At 47.0% G+C, this 22690-nt stretch overlaps 1 protein-coding gene across 8 annotated transcripts in view; it reads left to right on the top strand.

Moving 5' to 3' along the window:
• Positions 1-22690, top strand: part of TLE3 (TLE family member 3, transcriptional corepressor) — a 49372-nt gene that overhangs the window by 5654 nt on the left and 21028 nt on the right. For 4 of the 8 annotated variants that reach the window (XM_083712016.1, XM_083712013.1, XM_083712015.1 and 1 more), the window contains exons 5-6: positions 14183-14245; positions 16043-16117. In XM_083712016.1, the coding sequence (XP_083568142.1) occupies positions 14183-14245; positions 16043-16117 (138 nt within the window). Of the gene's footprint in view, positions 1-14182; positions 14246-16042; positions 16148-22690 lie in introns of all 8 variants that reach the window. The other 4 variants (XM_083712014.1, XM_083712010.1, XM_083712011.1 and 1 more) reach the window with 1 other exon arrangement.

The following is a 22690-nucleotide window of genomic DNA, read 5'->3' as shown; positions in this document are numbered from 1 at the left end:
CCCCATCTCTCAGCACCTCCACATCCTGCCCCTTCTCCAGCCAAGTTGCACTTTCCTCTTTTGCAACGCCCGTTTCTGTCACATGACGTGTTGCAATGCATTGGTGACCTCACTGTTGTGGAGATCCCAGGATCGCAGAGGTAGTTTGTCTGCTGGCACCTTGGAATGCACCACGGCAGTGCCGTTCACATGGGATCCTGGCATAAGGAGATCTGTGGGGTTGGAGAGCACATCAAGTCCATCAGCTGACTCACAGTGACTGGGCTGTGGTCAAAAGTTGGAAGCATTGGTCTGTTTAACACAACTGGCTTTTATAGCTACTGTAGTTTTGATTTATTTATTTTTTAAAATTCATTTAAAATAAATAAAAACTGTAGCCTGGCTATAGGTGTACCCGGATGGGTAGAAACCAAAGAGTTCAATGACCTACTTACTCATCTCTTTTTTTGGAAACCTCACTGCGCGTTGCTTAAATTTTATTCCAGGATAGCACAGGTTTTTTTAAAAAAAGCAGCAAAGTAATTAGCAGAAACCTGGAGCATTTTGTGTTTAAAGTCACTTTTGTTGTTTTAATGAAGTTGATGCTTAATGAAGTTGTCAAGCACCCAGGTCTTACTGAAAGTTGTAATTATCTCATAGAACATTGTCCAGCGGGGTGTTTGGATGGTGCCCTCAGAAAGATTGGGTTATGGAAGTTGATTTTCTGTTGTTGTAAGTTTAATTTGGTAGAGTTAATAGGTTGGTCCTTGTTTCATATGTGTACACAGACCTATGATAAAATGAAGGGCAGTGTATTAGTATTCCTCTAAATAAATGAGTGTTGATAGAAATGTGCTTTGTATGTGTTCAAGGGCGCACTTTTTTGTTACATAATCTCACCGAATGCCTGCTTCTTTAAAGAAGGGACAGAGTCAAAAGGGAGTAGACTGTGGTGCATACATAGGGATGGATAGAAGGCAGATGAGACTGTGAAAGTGGTCATGGAATCCTAGAATTGGAAGGGACCTTGCAGGTCATCTAGTCTCATCCCCTGCAATACAAGATTCTCTAACAGATGATCACCCAACCTCTGTGGAAAACCTCAAATGACTGAGAGTCCACCTCCTTCTGAGGGAGTCTGTTCCGCTGTTGAACTGCTTTTGCTTTCAGAAAGATGTTCCTAATGTTGACTTGAAATCTTTCTTGTCATTTGAATCCATTGGTTCAGATTCTACCCTCTGGAGCAGCAGAAAACAAGTAATTTGGTCAGTGCTTGTAAGACGACCTTCTCCAATTTGGTGCTGTTTTAGGACAACCATTCTTATCATCTCCAGCCAGCATGGAATTGTTGGCCAAAACAACTGGAGGGTACAGGGTTGGCAAAGGGTGCTGTAAAAGAGCCCCTCTCCCAACCCAAAAAAACTTGGACCAGTGGGAATTTGGAATCCTTTCCCAACCCCATACAGCTCTGCCAGATCCCCTACCCCTTTTCTCAGTAGCCACATGACCCGGAAAAGCTGTCTGTGACAAAAGTTCAGACCCCATAGTCAAATTTGGCTGAACTGCCACCATTTCCCGAGAGTGACCGGCTTGCAAAGAGTTAAACTCCTCTTCCAGGCGATAGCATCTAATGACTATTGCAGCCCCACCTGTTTGTCTGGCAAAGAGGCAACTTCTGTCTTACTCTAATGGCTCCCCACCCCCCCTTCTCCCCCCCCCCCCCCCCCCGCAAGGGCAGAACAAGCTGAGCTGTTTGGGAATGCGATTTGCTTCCTTGATAAGCTTAAAACCTTAAGGAGCCTAGGGCCTGGGCGCATGATAGCAAAACTTCAAGGAATGAAGTTATTGAGATCAGGCCTGATTAGTTGTGATGCCTTGGAGGGGAAGAGCTGGAGCTTAACAGCGGACCATAGAACCATAAGATTGTAGCCTTGGAAGGGACCCCAAGTCATTTAGTCCAGCTGCCTGATTCCTCATGCACTGCATGGTTAAACAGTCTCAGGAGGCAACTTGGATGGTTTTAAAACAGAATTGGACCAATTTTTGGAGGGGAAAGCCATTGATGTCTACCAGCCATGATGACTACGCTCTGTCATCAAAGTCTGAGGCAGACAATGCTTCTGAACACCAGTTTCTAGAAACCATAGGAGGGGAGATTGTGCATGAAACCTGCTTGCTGATTTAACCTCAGCCATCTTGTTGGCCGCTGTAGGGAGAGGACACTGGCCTTACCCAGTGGCTCTTCTTAGGCTGTGATGGAATCACAGCTAAGGAATCCCTGCCAGATGGCCATCCAAGCTCTGTTTAAAAACCTCCCAACAACAGGAGTCCACACTCTTCCAGCGGAGTCAATTCCTCTGCTCTTGCCCTCAGAAAATTCTTCCTAACGATTAGCCAGAATCTCCTTTCTTGTCATTTGAATCCATTGGTTCTGGTCTTACCCTCCGGAACAAGCCTGCGCCATCTTCCCTCTATATATTTGAGAATGGCTATCGTATCTCTGCTAAACAAACCCGCCTCTGCACACGTCCTAACTTACCAACATCTTTCGTAAAGCTGTGTTGCCCAGAACTGGACACAGGACACCAGGTGGGCTTTTTGACCAAGATGTAAGAGATCTTGTGCTTTTTAGGTTTTTGTATTCTTCTTTTTAAACTGGGCTTCAACGTGTGCCTCACTCTCTACAGGTCACTTACGGCCAAAAGAGCAACTAACCAATGCAATAAAGAAATAAGGAGAGTTTAGAAGCTGTTGGGGAAAATGCCCAGAAGTCTCTTGATACCTCGGTTGGCTGTCCCAGGCAACTGAACCAGGGTACTGAGAGACACTTTGGTATTTTTCCTATCAAAGCTTTCTGGCCCAGTGGAGAGAGTCTCCCTTCCCCTTATTGTGTGGCTGCTGCCCTCCAGAACTCTGCTCTCAAATCTGATTTAAAGGCCTATTTCCATTTGCTGCTTTATATCTTTGCCCCTCTAAGAGAGTCGTAAATTAGCGGCTGCAGATTTCGAGCTTTGAAAGGCCTGTGGAGGCGAAGAAAGTGCCAGAGAGGGACTCTTCAGACTTGGCAATTTGGCTGGGTGCTTGTTGTTTTTCTTCTTTTTCGGGGGGGGGGGTAATTTCTGCAAGCAAACCCCTCCCAGCCTACGTCTTGCTTTGGGGGACGGCTCCTTTTGATGCCGGGTTCCCTGGCTGGTAATTATGTCAGATTTATATCTGCGCGAGGGGGTGGGCGGGCAGCTTTGTAGTCGATGTGTCTGTGTGATGTTTTTGGTTGGAGATGGCATTTTAAGGATTATTGAACGAAATGAAATGAGCTGCCTTGATTGCGAGGGGAGGGAAAACCGATCCTTTAATCTGCCTTTTCGCCTTGTCTCTTCCAGCAGGTTGGGAAGAGGATTTGCTGGGCTCAGCTGGTAGCAGGGAGTTGGCTCTCCTCTCACCTTGCCTTTGCGCCCATCCACTCACATTGATGCTGCTTTTGCCAACCTGGGGTCCTCCAGCTGTTTTGAATGGCGACTCCCAGTTTTCATCCAGAACATCTGGAGGGCAAAGTGGCCAGGATGAAGAAAGCTGGTCTAGTGGGACTTGTTTGGGGCGACTGTGGCTTTTGTGGGATTTGATTTGAAGGCAAATGACTGCCTGGTGACGGCAGAGAGAAGTGCGGGGTTGTCCATTATGTGCTCACCTGGCCTGATCTGGGACCCCATGGAACAACGTTCATAGTTGGGTGAGGTCCCTGCAATGGGTGTGGTGGGGCAGGGGAAAGACAGAATGAAAGCAAAGATGGTTTGGGGTGTCTTGAGAAGCCTAGAGATGGCTGGGAACAAAGCCTCACCCAGTCTTCATTAAAAATGTATTTTTCTCTTGAATGTAAGACATTCTGTATATTTGCCGAGCATGTCAGAACCCTTTAATTCTAAGTTGTGTTGGAATTCATGTGCCCCTGCTTCTCCACGGGAGGTTCATGAGCATGGGCCTTTTTGGTGGTGGCCCTCCCTGTTTGGGGATGACTGTCCCCAGGGAAACGCGCTTGCTGCCAATCTTATTTGTCTTTAGACAACAGGGAAATACTTTTCTCTTTTCACCCTTAAGCTTGAGAGATTGACCTCTCTTAGCTGGAGCAGGATTTATTTGTTTATTTATTTCATGAAATTTATACACTGTTTGACTGTAAAAAAAATACCCCTTGAAGTCTGTAGGATGACTCTTCCAAAAGCAGTTACTTGTTTCAAGTGGCCTCTGGGGAATAATTTTAATTCTGCTTCCTCTGTGTTTCCATGGCTTTGAAAGGGTTTAGGGTGGTTTGGAAACCACCTGTGGGCTCCTCTTTGCCTGGGGAAAGCCCCTCACCAATCCCCAATTCGTATAAGAAATGGAAAGCTTTCAGACATCCCATTCAAGTCGTGAGCCCCAACACTGCTATCTCCTTTGTTTCAGCTGCTCCTAGTGTCATGGTGATTCAGGGTATGTGTTTTAGTCTGTTGTTAATACTTGCTCATCCCCCAAGGATTCCATCTGGCAATTCATGACTTCTGGGATGATATCCTGGGGGAACAGTCAAGGAATTCTAGGGTAATCTTCCTATATACATAAAAATGTAAGGTTATCATCACACAGCCGGCATTGGAGGATTTGTAGTGTTTCAAAACAATCCATCCAGTGTGGAACTGTTCACACAGCAGGAAGAGAAAGAACTTGATATTTTAGTGTGACAGCACCTACACTTTGGAACTCCCTGCCAATTGACATCAGGCAGGTGCATTACTGTCCTCTTTGAGCACCTGCTATAAACAGTTTTGTTCAGCTGAGCCTACCCAGATGTTTAGAAATTGGATGCAAGTCTTACCTGTTTTTAGTCTATTGCTATGCTAGCTTTTCAAATGCCTTAAATTGTTGTTAATTTCTCTTACTTTGAGCTTTTTAAAAAACAACAGCCAAGCACTGTATAAATTTTATCAAATGAGATAACCCACATTGGTGGGTTTTGTGCAGGCTGCCTTTGAATGGCCTCTGTTTAAGGATTAGTCATTGATTGGCTTTTACTACTTGTGAATCCTGAGTGGGAAGAGAGAAGGGTTCAATCATTTTTTAAAAAAATATTTAGCCGCTGGATGAGAACAGCTGTTAACACAAGCTGCCATATGTGTTTGTGTGCATGTGCGGGCGCATGCGCGCACACACTGAAGAAACGCAGCCAGGAGGTGTTAAATAGAAGGCCTGAATGAAAAGACCCCTGTTGCTCCTCCTCTGGCCAAGATATTCCTGCAAGTAAATCCCAGCCACTAATAGTGGTGTGGCTGCTGAGCAAGGAGGTTCTGAGCTAACAGACTTCTCAGGTGACCTGCATTAGTTTTATCTGCACACCATCGGGTAGACGCTTGAATGATTCATGCTGTTTTGTGCCCTCCAGACTAGCATGGCAGAGCAAAGCGCAGGGTTCCTTGGAGGATGTTTGTCTTTGAGTATATAAAAAACGGAGGAGATTTCTTTTGGGGAAATTGCAACGGGAGCGGCTGTCTGGAGGCTTTGATGAGCAGTGGATAAGTAGGAGAAGTTAGGAGCATGGGAAGCTGACACTGAGTCAGAGCACTGGTCCATCTAACTCAGCATTGTCTACACTGACTGGTAGCAGTGGAAACTCTCGGGGTGTTTGGCAGAGACTCTCTCCCAACCCTACCTGGAGATGCTGCTGGGGTTTGAACCTGGGACCTTCTGCCCGCAGAGCAGGTGCTGCCACTGAGCCTTTCTCCAAAAGGCCTAAAAATGCATCAAGTATAACTCGTCGCCACTTAGGATACATCCAGACAGATTGAAGGATGCTCTTAAAGCAAAATTTCACAGCAGGTTTAAGCTGCCTGTGAGTGGCCTCTGGCAAACTAATGAGCACGAGAGTCCTCTCCTCTCTTGCAGTTTCCAGCAACTGCACTCAGCAGCATTGCTGCTTCCAGCTGCTGGCAGCATAGCTGTAATAGCTAGTAGCCATCAATACTCTTTGGTTACCCTTTAAAGCTGTCTGGATGGGTGGCCATCCCTGCTTCCTTGTGGGAGTGAGTGCCATAGTTTTGACTTTGTGCTGCATTGTAGCAGTTAAAATGGCTGTTTAAGCTTCTTGCTTTAAAAGAGGTAAAATAATGTCAAAAGATGGTATCTGCCTAATTGGGTGAGCAGAGGAAAGCCAGGTAGGTAGCTGTGTTGGCCTGATGCAGTAGAAATATGTGTGTGTGTGTGTGTGTGTGTGTGTGTGTGTATATATATATATATATATATATATATATATATATATATATGCAGGTTTTGGTGTCCTCGGGTGTCTTCCCGTGTAAAAGTTGGGGTGTCTAGGCGACGTTTCGACGAGGTCTCACTCGTCATCTTCAGGTTGGTGCTTTCGGCTTCTTGAAACGTCGCCTAGACACCCCAACTTTTACACGGGAAGACACCCGAGGACACCAAAACCTGCATTCCTGTACCCGTGAAAATCTACGAAAGCATATATATATATATATATATATATTTAAATTGTCCAGTAGCACCTTAGAGACCAACTAAGTTTATTCTTGGTATGAGGTTTCGTGTGCATGCACACTTCTTCAGATACAGTGGTACCTCAGGTTACAGAAGCTTCAGGTTACAGACTCGGCTAAGCCAGAAATAGTACCTCGGGTTAAGAACTTTGCTTCAGGATGAGAACAGAAATTGTGCTCCAGTGGCCCGGCAGTAGCGAGAGGCCCCATTAGCTAAAGTGGTGCTTCAGGTTAAGAACAGTTTCAGGTTAAGAACGGACCTCCAGAACGAATTAAGTACTTAACCCAAGGTACCACTGTACTCTGAAACAGAAGTCACCAGACCTTTATATATAGTGAGAGGGTGGGGAGGGGTATTACTCAGAAGGGTGGTGGGAATGGGTGATTGGTTGGTAGGTGTGGTAAACCTGTAGCTTTATTATGTATAATGAGATATGAATCCAATGTCTCTATTCAGACCAGGGGTCTCCATGGTTTTAAGTTTGGTAATAAGTTGTAATTCAGCAACTTCTCTTTCCAGTCTATTTCTGAAATTCTTTTGTAACATGACAGCTACTTTGAGATCTTGTATAGAATGTCCTGGGAGACTGAAGTGTTCTCCTCCTGGTTTCTCTGTCTTGTGATTCCTGATTTATGTCCATTTATCCTTTGGCGTAGGGTTTGGCCTGTTTGTCCAAACCAGAGTGCCTTTTCAGCCTGGTGGGACCTGCTGGTGAGACACCCCCACCCCCCACCCGGCCCTCTCTGCTTTGAGGTTCCAAGAACATTGCATCAGCTCCAGCTAGTGATCTTCTTAAGAGATAATACTAGGAATCTGCCAAGTGTTTGAGACCCCCCCCCCCAAGTTGCGGGAGCCCCTCCCATTTAGCTCAGCTCCTTTAGTTAATGGCAGGGACGCCTGGATTCACATTACAAACCCCCACCCACCCACCTCGCTGCCGCCCCAAATATCTGTTGAATCTCCTGGCTGGGCGTCCTTATTTTTATCTCCTGAATCGGCCTCGTTTGCCTCATGCGATTGGCAAATCCGTAATAACCGTTTGCGCCCACGCGCGCCCACACTCCTCCCTGAATTTAATTCTCATCAGCGGCGCTCTCCATCCTGGCTAATAACGCTTTGCTGCCGCAAATAGCTTTCAACACGCCATTGAGAGCCTGGTTGAAGAGCGCACTTGAGCGAGTGCTAGACAGCTGGAAGTGCCCCTAATTGTCTCCCCGAGTGAGAACCGCTTGGAGGCTCAAGAGGACCTTATTTTCATCTGCTTAGAGAGACAATATTCTGCTTTCAACAAATGCTGGAGGCACTTGGGCGGATGGCCTCATCCTCATCCCTTTCCCCTGCCCGCCTCTGCCCTTAAAGACTCCTTGGGAAACTGGGGGGTGGTATGCAGAAGCAGATAGGTGGCTGTGTGTGGTGTTGTTTTTTCCAAAGGGAAAGGGAGGAAGTCAACTCGTTTATCCTCTTGGCTGGCTGGCCAGCTCTGCCAAGCCAAATGTCAGCAGAGGTGCTTGGTGACCCCTCTGCTCACTCCCTGGGGGGCTCGATTCTCCTGCGTGCCCCCTAAATCTGTTTCAGGAGCTCCCCACAACCCTCTGGAGCAGATTTGGGAAGGGTGGGGGAGAATGTTGGCGAGTGAGAGGGGAGGGGAAAGTCCTGCTTCTGAAACAGAAACCCTTGCACTAAATGGATGAACACTGTTCAGCACCCAAATGGCAATCATCATCATCATCATCATCATCATCATCATCTGCCCTTCACCCTAAGGTCCCCAGGGCAAGTTACAACAACAACAGCCACTCAGAGTGTGGCTGGGGCAACCCAGATGGGTGGGGTACAAATAAAACAACCACCACCACCACAACAACAACAACAACAGAAAATGCAATATCAAAAAACAACAACCCACAGTTGGAAAAAAATCTAATAAAATAATAACATCTAAGATTTTTATTTATGTGGAAATTGTTTCCTGTTTGGTTGTGTATTTTTTTTGATGAAGTTTATTGTAATTATGTAAATCTTGTTAAGCTGTAAGCCGCCTTGAGCATTGTTTTTTTAACTGTGGAAAAGCACCATACAAATAAAAAATGATGGTAAGGCAGTGGGGTTGTCTAAAGAGCTGACCGGGCAGAAATAGGAAGATAAGGAGAGCCTGCTGGATCAGGCCAATGGCCCATCTAGTCCAGCATCCTGTTCTCATTGTGGCCAACCAGATGCCTCTTCTGGGAGACCCGCAAGCAGGATTCAAGCACAAGAACACCCTCCCCTCCTCTGGCTTCCAGCAACTGCTATCAGAAGCATTGCTTTCTCCAACTCTGAAGGCAGAGCACAGCCACCATACCTAGTAGCCAATGATAGCCTTTCTCCATGGACTTGTCTAACCCTCTTTTAAAGCCCCCCAAGTTCCATAGTTTAGCTATGCGCTGGGTGAAGAAGGACTTCCATTTATCTGTCCTGAATATTCCAACATATCTCCTCTTGCTCTTCTTTTCTCTAAAAAAACCCAAACAGTGCAACCTCTTCTGCATAGTCGCTCCCTCCCCTCGACTGTTTGGGTTTCCCTTTTCACAGCTTGCTGGACTGTGGGCCAACCAAGCGGGTGCCCTCTGCCTGTCTTGCCCTCCTGCTCCCATCGCCCCTCGCGGGCACCACATTTGTCTGCCCTCTGATATGGAGGGTGGCGAGTCTGTGTAGATGACAGGTAGCAGAAGGGGCAATAGGCTTGGGTGACAGGGATGTAGAGTTGAAGATTTGGACATGGGGTGGAGTTGGTGGGCATCTGGTCAGTTGGCAACAACTCAGGGAGAATCCATTTCTTTGGGAGATTTTTAGGGTCGTGTTCCTTCAAGATGGACTTAAGTCAGCAGGCAGTTAGTCTTGCTTTTGAGTGCTGTGATTGTCCCCCCAAATGTTCTTCCCTGGTGAGTTTGGCCTCATGTTTGGCAGAAGAGAAAGTGAGTTTGTTCTTCAGTCTTGAGGTGAGAAAACTGCTAAAGCTTTGAGAGGTTCCTTCTTTAAAAATTTACTTTTCCTGTGAGTGTCATCTCCCAGCACAAAGAGGATGAGCTTCATGGCCAAGTGGGGATTCGAACCCTGGTCTCCTCAGGTCCTAGTCCCTACAACAACCCTGTGAGGTAGGTTAGGCTGAGTGACTGGCCCAAGGTTACCCACTGAACTACATAATGGCCAAGTGGGGATTTGAACCCTGGTCTCTCGGGCCCTAGTCTGACACTATAACCACCAACACCACACAGGCTTTCAATTGCTTTTCATTGGGTCATGACCCCACCTGCTTGGCATTGACTTTATCTAAATCACGCCCAGTGATTGCTGCCACCTCCTTGCCATCTCTTGGGATGTGTCACAGACCTGTCCAAAAATTGCATTCGTAAGCATTCTGTGCATATGGCAAGAATTCTGGTCCTGGCTCCTGGACTCACTGCACTTGATGGAATCTGTTTTTCCTAAGTGGGCTGAAGTTGCCTTTGTTCACCATCACTCACTTGACAGTGTCTCTGCCTGCACCCGCAGCTGCCCATTCCTCTCCCAAGTGTGGCTTTTATCCAGTGTTAATTTGTGGAGCCAACGTGATTGGCGGCTCCTGCACTCAGCAGAATGCGACCTGCCTTGGCACAGGCATTGTGATTTTTGCAGAGAGCTGCGGTCAGGCAAAGGAGCTATTTGCATAATGTCCTAGTGGGGAATGAGGGGTTAGGGTTGCTGTGGAAACGGGAGGTTGATGAATTAAGGTTGGTTGGTGGGGAGGGGCGAGGGGGCTGAGATGCTGTGATGAATGGGGTGAATTTATGAGGAAGGTGCATTTTCCAAGACCCCCGCCTCTCCTGGCAGGCCTTCATTCAGCCTTAACCAGGGACAAGTGAGTTTTAAATTTTTCAGTTGTCAAACTTAACTAAAGCGAACAAATATTTTTAAACGGACTATTGAATTGGATGTTAGGCGGGAAGGTGTAGCTTTGATGTGAGGCCATGTTTCGGAATGCAAAACTTGGAGGTTTCCACACACCCCTGCCACACACACACACACACACCTAACAAAAGTTTGCTTCTGAAATCCTTGCCAATGGCAGAAATATTTACAACTCAGGCTTTGTGACAAAAGGGCCATCTGCGTCCTGTCTGGGACCCCAGAGTACCTCAGTGTTTAGTTTTTAGGCTGCCTCTAATGATAACTTTTAATTTTGTGAGTTTTCGTGGCCTGCTTGTTGATTTTAAACGGCTTCCGTATCCTTGTGGGCTGCCTTGTGGGACTTGAAGGGAGGAGCAGAGCGAAGGGAATACATTTGGTAGCAAGATTTAGCATGAGGAATTTCCAGCCAGAGTAGCAGTCAAGGTGTGGTTGCTGCATTCAGGGTCCCTTCCAATTCTACAATTCTGCGACTCTAAGGCTGCTGAGAGGATGTAGCAAGTCTTGTCTTAATCACCCTAGAATTTTCTCCAGCCCTGATTGGTTGGATGTCCTCTAACCTGTGGAACCCCCACCACAATAAAACCATTGTGTATTTAAGGCTGCGTTTGCCAACCTGGTGCCCTCCAGACATTTTGGACTTCAGCTCTCATCAGTCCTAGTGCTGTTGTCCATAGGAATATAAGAACCTGTTGGATCAGACCAAGGGTGGAGGGAGAACATAGCCATTGTGGCTAAGAGGCATTGATAGCGCAGGTGGCGCTGTGGTCTAAACCACTGAGCCTCTTGGGCTTGCCTATCGGAAGGTCAGCAGTTCGAATCGCCACGAAGGGGTGAGCTCCTGTTGCTTGGTCCCTGCTCCTGCCAACCTAGCAGTTTGAAAGCATGCCAGTGCAAGTAGATAAATAGGTACCACTTCGGTAGGAAGATAAACAGCATTTCCATGCGCTCTGGCACTCATCATGGTCCTCCATGTGCCAGAAGCGGTTTAGTCATGCTGGCCACATGACCCAGAAAGCTGTCTGTGGACAAACGCTGGCTCCCCCAGCCTGAAAGTGAGATGAGTGCCACAACTCCATAGTCGCCTTTGACTGGACTTAACTGTCCAGGGGTCCTTTAACTTTTGCCTTTTAGTCAAAAACCTCTAGAAGTCACCAGGTTGGCAGAGGCTGTCTTCAGAGGCCACAGGACTCTGTGGTGTCTTGCTGGCAGTGGTTTCTGGAGTGAGCAGCCCGTTTCTTTTGCCCCTGAGCCTCTCTGTAGGGGGAGGGGTGTGTGCCTGGGGGTTTGTGCCACTGGGGCAAAAGCTTCTCTTTCTGGGCAAACCAGGATGCTGTTCCTTTTGATTGCCTGTTCTTGGGGTGGGGAGTGGGGAAAGGCTGGTTGGTTACTATTTGGTTCTGATATCTGTTCCAGGACGCTCTTTTAAAAGCAGTATGGTCGTAGCTCTTTAAATTTCAGCCACCCACCCCCCACAAAGAAATAAAGAATAAAAAAGCTTTTGAAAAGGGGTTTCCGGAGATTGCAGATGCAGAGCTGCTTCCTAGCTGAACTTTTTAATTGGGGGCAGGAGGAGATGGCAGATCAAATTTCGGTGGAATGCTCCTGTTTATCTGCTGTTCACTCCATTGCTGGTTAACCCTTTGCTGCCATGACACTGGAAGAGAGAGGATTATTCTCCTGCCAACAGGCCACCTAATCTCCCTTACTCCATATATGCTCTCTCAACCTCCTCAGTTTGCAGAACTGGTGCTGTTACAGGTGTTGCAGAACACCCATTCCGCATTTGGAAGTGTAGGGAGCACCGTACACTTTGGAACTCACTGCCTCTTGACAGCAGGCAGGGGGCATTGTTCCTGTACTCTTTTCAGGACCTGCTAAAAACATTTTTGTTTTATGCAGAATGCTGATGTGTTTTTAGTTAATTGTTTGTTTGTAAATTTGGGTGTTTGACCAAACTGCGGGAGGCGGTGGAAGACAGGAGTGCCTGGTGTGCTCTGGTCCATGGGGTCACGAAGAGTCGGACACGACTAAACGACTAAACAACAACAAATTTGGGTGTGTGTGTTTTGTTCTTAGTAACAAGATGGTTTTTTAAATTCTTTTTGTAAACCACCTAGAGGTTTTCTACAATCAAGTGGTATATAAATATTATGGGGGAGGGGGGAAATAGTGCCCCCTCCTTTGATCCTGGGAGCAAGCAATTATTAACTAACAAGCATTAAAACATTGCATATAAATGTTTCCTGCAGCTGATGTTCTGTGAAAGGGGAAGAGTAGTAGAATGCAGGAATCAGAGACTTCCTCTACAGTTTTCAAAGCCCATTAGAGGAGAAATAGTTTCTACTACATGCATCATGCTCGCTGTAGCTTTTCCTGTCCAGAGGAGAAGAGATATTGTTTGGATAGCCTTCACTGGAAAATCAGCAGCTTGTAAGAACAGAGGACCTTTTGGCTTTCAGGAGATGTGTCTTGAGTTGTTAAATCATTTTTAAAAATTAAATGCTTTATTGATAAAAAGCTGCTCTGACTTATGAAAAGGAATTTTGGATCATTTGATTCCATTCCAATGTGTGCTTTTGACCAGCCTCCATTGTTAGCCTTGTTTGTGGATTCCTTGGCCAGTGATCAGATTTTGTTTGCCTTGGAACCCAGAACTGTTTTAACAGCTGCCCTGGTCCAGGAGTGCTTGTCTTTTATTAACCCTTCCTTTTTCGGAGGCTTCCTCTGTGCTAGGAAAACCTGGGTTCTACATCCTGGATGAAATGGACAGGCTTGTACAATGCTTCCTGCTCCCCCCGCCCCTAGAAAAATAGGTGCCAGTACTCACCGTGAAGTGGTTATAGGAAGTGCCACACTTTTTAACAACAAAAAAAGAGGTGCCGGTACTACGTATCCTTGAATACCTCCTGAAATAAAGAAGTGCTCTTGTGTATTTTGCATGTATTTGCAGTGAAGGATGTCCGAGTCCTGAAGTTTCGCCAGATGCTCTCTGTGTATTTCCAAGCTCACCTGTGGGTTCATGAGGATTAGAAACTTGATGTGTGCTTGTGCCCTGTTCCCCCTGCCCCACCCAACTACAGTATTGCAGGATACTGCAATAGGCCTGGAACATAAAGCACTGTGATACCAATTTTGGCTCCCCCCAAAGAATCATGGGATCTGTAGTTAAGGCTGCTGATAGGTGTTAGGAGATTCCTGTTCCTCTCCCAGAGCTACAGTTTCCAGAGTTGTTTAACAATCAGTCCCTCTTCACAGGGAACTCTGAGAATTGTAGCTCTGGGAGGGGAATAGGGGGACACCCTTAAAAAACTACAGCTCCCAGCATTCTCTAGGGGAAGCCATGACTGTTTAAAATAGTATCATAGTGCTTTAAATGTATGGTTTAAATGTGGTCATACTGCTGCTGTTACAAACATGCATATGGAATCTGTAGTTGCTGCATGGCAGCTGAGCCAAAGACTTCTCTTTTTCATTCGGCCTTGGGTTACTGGAAACTTGACTAATTATAGGATCATTTAAATGTCGAGTTAGAAGAGACCCCAAGGGTCATCTAGTCCAACCCCCTGCAATGCAGGAATCTCAGCTAAGGATGTGGGCATGCCGTTCCGGGGGTTGCAAAGCTTTTGTTGCAGCTGCTTCTAAACCCTGGATCATGTCTCCTCCCCTTATCCCCCCCCCCACATCTGTAATATGGTATCTGAATGACAGTAAATTGACTCTCTCTCTCTCTCTCTCTTTCCTATCTTCTTTCTAGACGGAGATCGCTAAAAGGCTGAACACCATTCTAGCCCAGATCATGCCTTTTCTGTCGCAAGAGGTAAGGATGCCAAGGGGTTTTGCTGTGGGAGAAGTAAGCCAAATCTGCGGAGGAGCCCTTTAGGGTTGAGACCAAATGCTCCTCTCATTTTAAAGACCTGGTTGCAGACACGAGGGCTGGACTGGTGCAGTAATGGGTCGATGGATAGACAGAAGAATCACCACTTAATTTGGTCAAGTGTGGGATAATTGTTGACCCACCATTTTGCTTCATTACCATCCTGAGCTACTTCTTTCTTAGCCAATAAATGCTTCCTGCAAGTTCCCCCAGAGGATAGACTTGCGTCTCTGGGACTTGTCCACAAAGCAGTGTTAGCAGCCAGTTTTGAGAGCCAGTGTGGTGTAACTGTTAGAGTGTCGGTGTAAGATCTGGGAGAGAGCAGGGTTCAAATCCTCCAATTGACCAAAAAAAAAAAAACCTCACTGGGTGACTTTGGACCAATCACTGCCTCTTTCAGCCTAACCTACCTCTTGGGGTTGTTGTAGGGATTACATGAGGACCAGAACCTGGGGGAGACGAGGGTTCAAACTTCCCACTCAGCCATGAAGCTCACTGAGTGTGACCTTTGGAGGGCAGTCACAGCCTCTTGCCCTAACCCTAATTAGGTTTGAAACGATGAAATGATTTTTTCTAACCCCCCCAAAATTACCGTATTTTTTGCTCTATAAGACACACCAGACCATAAGACGCACCTAGTTTTGGGAGGAGGAAAACAAGAAAAAATAATATTCTGAATCTCAGAAGCCAGAACAGCAAGAGGGATCACTGCACAGCGATCCCTCTTGCTGTTCTGGTTTCTGGGATAGCTGCACAGCCTGTATTCGCTCCATAAGACGCACACACATTTCCCGTTACTTTTTGGGAGGGAAAAAGTGAGTCTTATAGAGCAAAAAATACGGTAAATGGCTGGGAGGGTGTTTGACTGCTTGGCCACACCCAATGTTGACATATGACCCTCAGAGATTTTTCTAAGAGGGATTGTGGTCTTTAGCCTTAAAAGACTTCCCAGCCCCCTTTCCTTAGAGAAACGTACCAGAAGACAGGAAATACTGATGTACGACCAAGTTCTTAAGAAGCAGCTTCTGATCTCTTGAGTACATCTCTTCCCCTCTGTTTTTGTGAGTCCTTCAGGACACATCCACTCTACAAATCTGGCTTTAGTCACCAGGCCTTCCTTGCACAGGGGGTTCTTGGCAGCGTGGCATTGGGGCGATGCTGATAATTGGCTATCAGAATTCTCTGGGGTGCCCCACAGACTTGGTAGTTCCCAGAATTCCCTTGGTGGGGAGTGTCAAAGTAGGAGCTGGGAGGGTCCAGGGTAAATCTCCACCCCTTGCACTCTGCCATGAAGCTCATTGGATGTCACCGGGGGGGGGGGCAGTCCCAGCCTCTCTGAGCCTAATCTACTTTGCAGGGTTGTTGTGGGGATTAAATAAGACAAGGGAGACCTGTGTACACCACCTTGAGCTCCTTGGAGGAAAAGTTGAGCTATAAATTAAATACAGTCATACCTCATGTTACGTTTGCTTCACGTTGCGGCTGTTCAGGTTACGAATGTGGCAAACCTGGAAGTGTTTACTTCTGGGTTAGTTGCCAGCGCACGCGATCTGTGCGCTTTGTGCATGCACACTAGTGGCACTCTACTTACAGACTTTTCGGGTGCAAATGGCACCCTGAAACGGATCGTGTTCATAAATAGAGGTACCACTGTAAAGCCGAACCGGTGTACCTTTCGATTGTTGGCATTTTCCTTGCATGCAGGGTGCCTCAAGACTTTCTCTCTCTGTGTCCCCGCAGCACCAACAGCAAGTGGCTCAGGCTGTTGAGCGTGCCAAGCAGGTCACGATGACGGAGCTGAACGCCATCATCGGGGTACGTGGAGTTCCCAATCTGCCTCTCACCGTGTGTATTACCCCTTTATTCCTATCATTTACCGTAAACAGAGACAGCCCTGCCCTCCCTGCCATGGCTTCAGAGAAGGGCTGCGTTTGCAAACAACACTGCCGCTGCCCTGAGCTAAAAGCAGCCTCTCTGCTAGGCCCATGTTGCTGCTGTGTCTCCAGAGGGCTGGAGACCAAATGCCTGGTTTAAATTTCTCCCAGCAGCCGGGGCAGAAAGAGCTTCTGTCTTGTTTCTTGCCCACACACATGGTTTTAATTATAATGTGCGCCCCCCCCCCCAGTTTGTTGGCTGCTGGGCTCTTGAGCAGCCTGAAGAGTGATCCTGTTCTTTATTTATTTCCCAAAACGTTTTTTGGGCCACCATCGGTTCCATAAACTCATCCCCTGCCCTATAAAAAGCATTATTCAGAATAGCAGTTTGCACAGCCCGCTAAGGAAGACAATAACGCAATCGGGTTAAAACAGTGACAATTGTGCATTGATTCAAAAGCCAGTTAAAACTATTTAGTTGAATTAATTCAACGAAATTGATGAACATGATCCTGTGATGCCAGCTTTTCAAAGTCCAATAGTTGTTTAGTGACCTTCTGCCACCCCCTTGCCTCCTAGTGCCCCCCAAGTAATCCCACTGCCCCTGGGAGGGCAATGCTGCCCCCTTTGAGAACCACTGCTTTCAGAGCATTTGTACCCTTCTCTTCAGCCAAAAAGGCTCCCGGAGGGGCATACCCAAACAAGGCAGCCCCTGCCTGCACAACTTAGAATCCAAAAAAGACATGGCACTCAAGGGAAGGGGACAGGGAGGGAAGAGGAAAATAAAATCTCCAATTTCTGAACACTTGTTCCTAGAATGACCTACTGGTGCAGTTCAAGGGCAGAAGATGCCCAATAGGGCTGGGCCTCCAGCAAATCTCTCCCATGGCATCAGTCTGAGGCAACGACTGCCCCCAGATGACAGTTGAAGGGGCCTGATGGAGCAAGCTCAGCTTCCCCTCCAGTCCTGGAGCTATTTCACCTCCAGTGTGCAGATAAACTGTAAGAGGCAGGTGCCTTATACAGTGTATAAGGCCAACTTAGCTCAACACCATCTACACCAGGGCGGTCTAACTTTTCATACCACTTGGGTCTCTAGAGTGCTTTGACATGGAATCTGTTGGCTGCACACTGCCTTGTCCCACAAGGGGTGGGGGAAGCGAGGCCAAAATTTGACACCGGCCCCCCCTCCACAACCCATTGCAGTGCAGGAATTACAGCCAAATTTAACATGGCCCAGTTGGGGAAACCTGCTGAGATGTAGATGGGCTGGCTGGCTTAATGCAAAATGGTGCCAACAGGGACCTGCCCCTCAGGGAGTAACTGTGGGCATTAATGGAATGTGCAAAGCATTCACTAATATATATATATTTACTCCCTTATTTCCTTACTTAAATCCCTCTGTGAATTTTGTTTTTTAAAAAATATACATTCTTTGCAAGATGACCTTTTCCTTGCATGCCTGGCAAATCTAGAGCTAGACTATGAAATTAAGCCCAGAGTATTTGCTCCCTCAGCCAATAAAGCGTGATGAACGCCGCAACCCTAGAGTCGGTCACGACTGAACCTAATGGTCAGGGGTCCCTTTACCTTTTTATTTGCTCCTCAGCAGATCCTGCAGGATGCAATATGGGAAGCTTTGCTTCAAAACGTTCCTGAAGAATCTTGGAGTTCATTCTCCTTTGTGTTATACACACACACACACACTTAAAAAATGGTCGTCAATTGCTAGCCCTTCTCCTGGCTTCGCTGAGGTCTGTTCTGTCTCTGTTTCGCTGTTGTAGTGCAATGTGTGATGTTGAACTGGGGCGGTTTGGTGTTTCCGTTGCCTTGCCTTGCTCCAGGAGGTGCTGCAGATCTTACAGGCTCTATCTAACTGGGTTTTATTTGCTGACTCAAAACACCTGCCGCTTCTGAGCTGATTTCTGGTTCTTTGGTAAACAGCCTCCCAGATGCATTGAGGCAGCACAGGTGTGGCTAACACTTTGTCCCTCCAGGTGTTGTGGACTGCAGCTCCCATCATCCCCATCTGCTGAGAGTTGTGGTTCAAAATAGAGTCCTGTGTTGGCTGCCAATGATGCAGAGTCAGGGCAAGAAGAATCCCTTTGGGTTTAGGTCACAGGGAAGCCAGGGCTTTGCCTTTGTTCAGCTGAGTCCCTCCCTCAATAATGGATGTTTTAGTTACTTAACTTCTTGTTCCTGTTGATGTTGCTAACATGACATGACCTGGAACTCTTTCCTGTTTGTTTTTCTGCTGTAGTTCTTCTGATTGTGAATGGTAGTATTTGGAATTCTACGTGTTTGTTTTCTCTCCCGTTTGCTTGTAAAAACGAAGGTAGACGAACCCTTGGGTGAAAAAGCAGCCTTGCTATGACACCAGATCCCCCCCCCCAAAAAAAAATCCCACTGCCCCTTAACAAATTCCTTGTTTCCTAGGCATATTTTCTCTCTGTGTGTCTCTCTTGTTCCTGCATTGTTATAATGGCCCATGGAAATAGACTGCTTGCAACAGTGACGACGAGACTGTTTTGCTCTGCAAAGGACTCCTTTGGTGGGGGGGGGGGGTCGACTGTATTTTGGAGTGGAGGAACTTTAATGTGCAGATCAAAGCTTTCCCCATTCATGGCAGACAAAGGAATGTGATGACATATGGAAACACTTTGAATGGGCCTTGTTCGTTCGTGGTGGGTGGGGCCCACTTCGCTACCCCTCTGGGTGCCTTGCAGTTGGCGCGACTGCCCTAGTCTCCAAATACCTTGAGACCTCTTCATACAGAGAGGCCTGTCAGATCTACGTTAGATTACTGCAAAGTGTTAAACGCTGGGCTGCCCTTGAAGACTGTTTGGAAACAGCTGCTTGTGCTTGTTTGCAGCCAGATTTTTGATGGTGGCCAGAAAGTCCAAACATACGTTGCCAGTTATGTCCTGACTGTACTGGCTGCCAAATTGTTCTTACACCTATGAAGTCTTAAGAGGGTCCAGGACCCTCATACCTTAGCCACATTGTTGTTTTTTCAGTCAGAGCTTGCCGGAACGGGCACCTCTCAGGTGGGCACCATTACCATTATAAACGAACAAGGGAGGCATTTATAGTGAGTTCTTTTTCTAGAAAAATAGCTTTGTTTTTATAGATCTTGGACTGCATGAGCTTTCCCAGATCTCATCGTCTTAATCTGAGACCCTTCTCTGGGTGCCACACTTGAGATACCCAAAGGGTGGTGATGAGAGATTGGAACGGCCCTTCTCAGTGGTATCCCCATGTTTGTGGAACATTTCCTCCCCCCAAAATCCTGGGAGTTGTAGTTAAGGGTGCTGAGTATTGTTAGGAGACACATTCTCCTCACAGGGCTACTGTGTGCTTTGAGAATTAATCCTTCCTTCCCAGGGAACTCTGGGAATTGTAGCTCTGTGGAGGGAATAGGCGTCTCCTAACAACTCTCACCACCATTAATGAACTACATCTCCCATAATTATTTGGGGGGAAGCCCATGAGTGTTTGAAGGGACATTATAGTCCTATAAATGGATCTTGTGAATGCTGTTTGGGGGGCTTTGCTGCTTGGTGTGGGGGAAGAGTGTGAAATGGGGTGGGGAGGGGAGACACTGCTCTGTTCCTGAATGGGCTCCTCTTTTCAAAGGCTGCAAGGCAGGTCACAGCAGCCAGAGGCAGATATTGGAATTCAATTTAGGTAAACAATGGAGGCCTCTGAACCCCCCACCCCACCCCCACCCTCCTCCAGCAGGTAATTGCTTCCTGGATGAGATGGAGTGCAAGCCTCTCTCAGCTCTGAGAGCGGATAATGGCCCACCTGACAGATTTCTCCAAAGCAGGAATTATTGTGCTCCTGTGGATCTCTCTCTCTGACTCAGAAGGCTGACAAGGTTGCGCTTGGCTTAGGCGGAAATGTAGCTTGCTTTCACATTTACTGAGGACCAACCAAGAAATGACTCTTACCCAGGAGATTGAGGTGGTGGTGAGAATAAGAGAGAGAAGAGGAGGCAAAATTTCAAATATATGTATGGCTGACAGGAGTAGGGGCCTTGTCAGCATATTATACTTCTGCTTAGAGATCTGTCTTGGTTGCCAATTTGCTACCGTCCAAGTTCAGGGTGTTATTATTATATTATAAAGTCCTTAACTGTTGGGAATCTTACGTAGTGGCAGTTGTCCACAGAGGCAGCTTAAAGTCCAAAATAGTTTATTGCTGCAGAAGATAAGGCTTCAGTAACACAGTTCTGGATGTTGATAAATACATATAGCTTGTAGGCTTTGCAGATACAGAACATTAAGTATTTCTGCTGCTGCAACAATTCAAGACATTGTACAGACTCGAACTCACTTCTCAAGACTGACCTTGACACACAGCACAAGACACATGAGCTGACATGCCTTTATCACCTATAGTTAGGCTTGGGCCATGAACATAGCAATTGCCTTGGCTGACCTTGCACTTGTTGGCTTATCTCATACATGGAGTGATTTATGCTTATTCCCTGTTTATTGATATCCGGCAGGTGCCTTCACTGTACACTCTTTGGTGCCTGCTAAAGACATTTTTGTTCAGACAGACCTACTAGCCATGATGGCTCTGCTCTGCTGCCATAGTTGGAGGAAGCAATGCTTCTGAATACCAGTTTCTGGAAACCACAGGAGGGGAGAGGGCTCTTGTGCTCAAATCCTGCTTGCTGGTTTCCTCCAGGCATCTGGTTGGCCACCGTGAGAAGATGATGCTGGACCAGATGGGCCATATGCCTGATCCTATAGGCTCTTTTTAGGTTCTTAACTATAACACTTGAAATGCCTTGAGCCTTTTTGGAGTCTCAAGAGAGAGACTTCCTGGATTATCCCTTGTTGCAGACTGAAGCAGCGCTCTCTTGATAACACTGGGAGCTGCCACGTAACAAGTCAGGTCCTTGGTCCATCTGGCTTAGTGTTGTCTGCGCTGACTGGCCGTGACTCTCAGGGAGACTCTCCCAGTCCTTCTTGGCGATGCCATCGGGAATTGAATCTGGGCCTTTTTGCGTGCCAGGCACATGTTCTGCCACTTAGCTTGCGGTACATCTCCCATGGAGGCCTGTCTGGTGCATCAGTCTGAGAATGTGTCTCTTGCAGCTCCCAAGAAAAGATGTATCCCCCCAACTTCCGTGTTTCTGGAAGGAACAAGCCGAGGGAGAACAATAGAGGCGGGTACTGTGTGTCCATGGAGTTTTCTTGGCAAGGATACTGGAGTGGCTTGCCAGTTCCTGCTCCAGGTGGATCACGTTTGGTCAAAACTCTCCACTATGACCTGTCCATCTTGGGTGGCCCTGCATGGCATAGCTCATAGCTTCTCTGAGTTATTCAAGCCCCTTCACCACGGCAAGGCAGTGATCCATGAAGGGGCCACTGGGCCCATCACCTCCTGGCAAATCGAAGGGGAAGAAATGGAGGCAGTGAGAGATTTTACTTTCTTGGACTCCATGATCACTGCAGATGGTGACAGCAGTCACAAAATTAAAAGACGTCTGCTTCTTGGGAGAAAAGCAATGACAAACCTAGACAACATCTTAAAAAGCAGAGACATCACCTTGCCAACAAAGGCCCATATAGTTAAAGCTATGGTTTTCTCAGTAGTGATGTATGGAAGTGAGAGCTGGACCATCAAGAAGGCTGACCGCCGAAAAATTGATGCTTTTGAATTATGGTGCTGGAGGAGACTCTTGAGAGTCCCATGGACTGCAAGAAGATCAAACCTCTCCATTCTGAAGGAAATGAGCCCTGAGTGCTCACTGGAAGGACAGATCGTGAAGCTGAGGCTCCAATACTTTGGCCACCTCATGAGAAGAGAAGACTCCCTGCAAAAGACCCTGATGTTGGGAGAGATGGAGGGCACAAGGAGAAGGGGACGACAGGACAAGATGGTTGGACAGGGTTCTTGAAGCTACCAGCATGAGTTTGACTAAACTGTGGGAGGCAGTGGAAGACAGGAGTGCCTGGCATGCTCTGGTCCATGGGGTCACGAAGAGTCGGACATGACTAAACAACTAACAACTAAACAACCAGTCCCTGCGTCTAGCGTTGCACCTTTTTGGAAGAAAGAACACATAAGGCAGAAGCATTAGAGTAATGCGCAACAAGACCACATGTTTGGCTCTCCCCCTCCTCCGCCTCGCCCAGTCGCCTTGTGCACCCAGGGCACAATCATTTATTTGTTTGTTTGCTGTGTGCTTCATAAAATTTATATGCCACTTGATTATAGAGAAACCTCAGAGTGGTTGACTTTCTGTCCCTCCCCACCCCTGCCTTGCTTCAAGCCTCTGAAACCGAGCCCTGGATTCACTTTGTAGCTCTGGAAATGATTAGAAGACTTGACTAAATTTAATGCAAGTGGTGAACCATTAAATCGGTTAACAAAGCCATGAAGCAGGATGTACATAATCCAATTAAAACCGCTCTACATACCAAGATATTCAGCTGCCCAGACGTCCTTATATGGTGGCCGTAACCTCTCATATCCTAACAGTAATTCTTCCCTG

Source organism: Podarcis gaigeae (assembly GCF_964106915.1).
Source record: "Podarcis gaigeae genome assembly, chromosome: 14".
Classification (NCBI taxonomy): domain Eukaryota; kingdom Metazoa; phylum Chordata; class Lepidosauria; order Squamata; family Lacertidae; genus Podarcis; species Podarcis gaigeae.
Note: the sequence above shows the minus strand (reverse complement) of the source record. Positions and strands in the feature narration are given on the sequence as shown.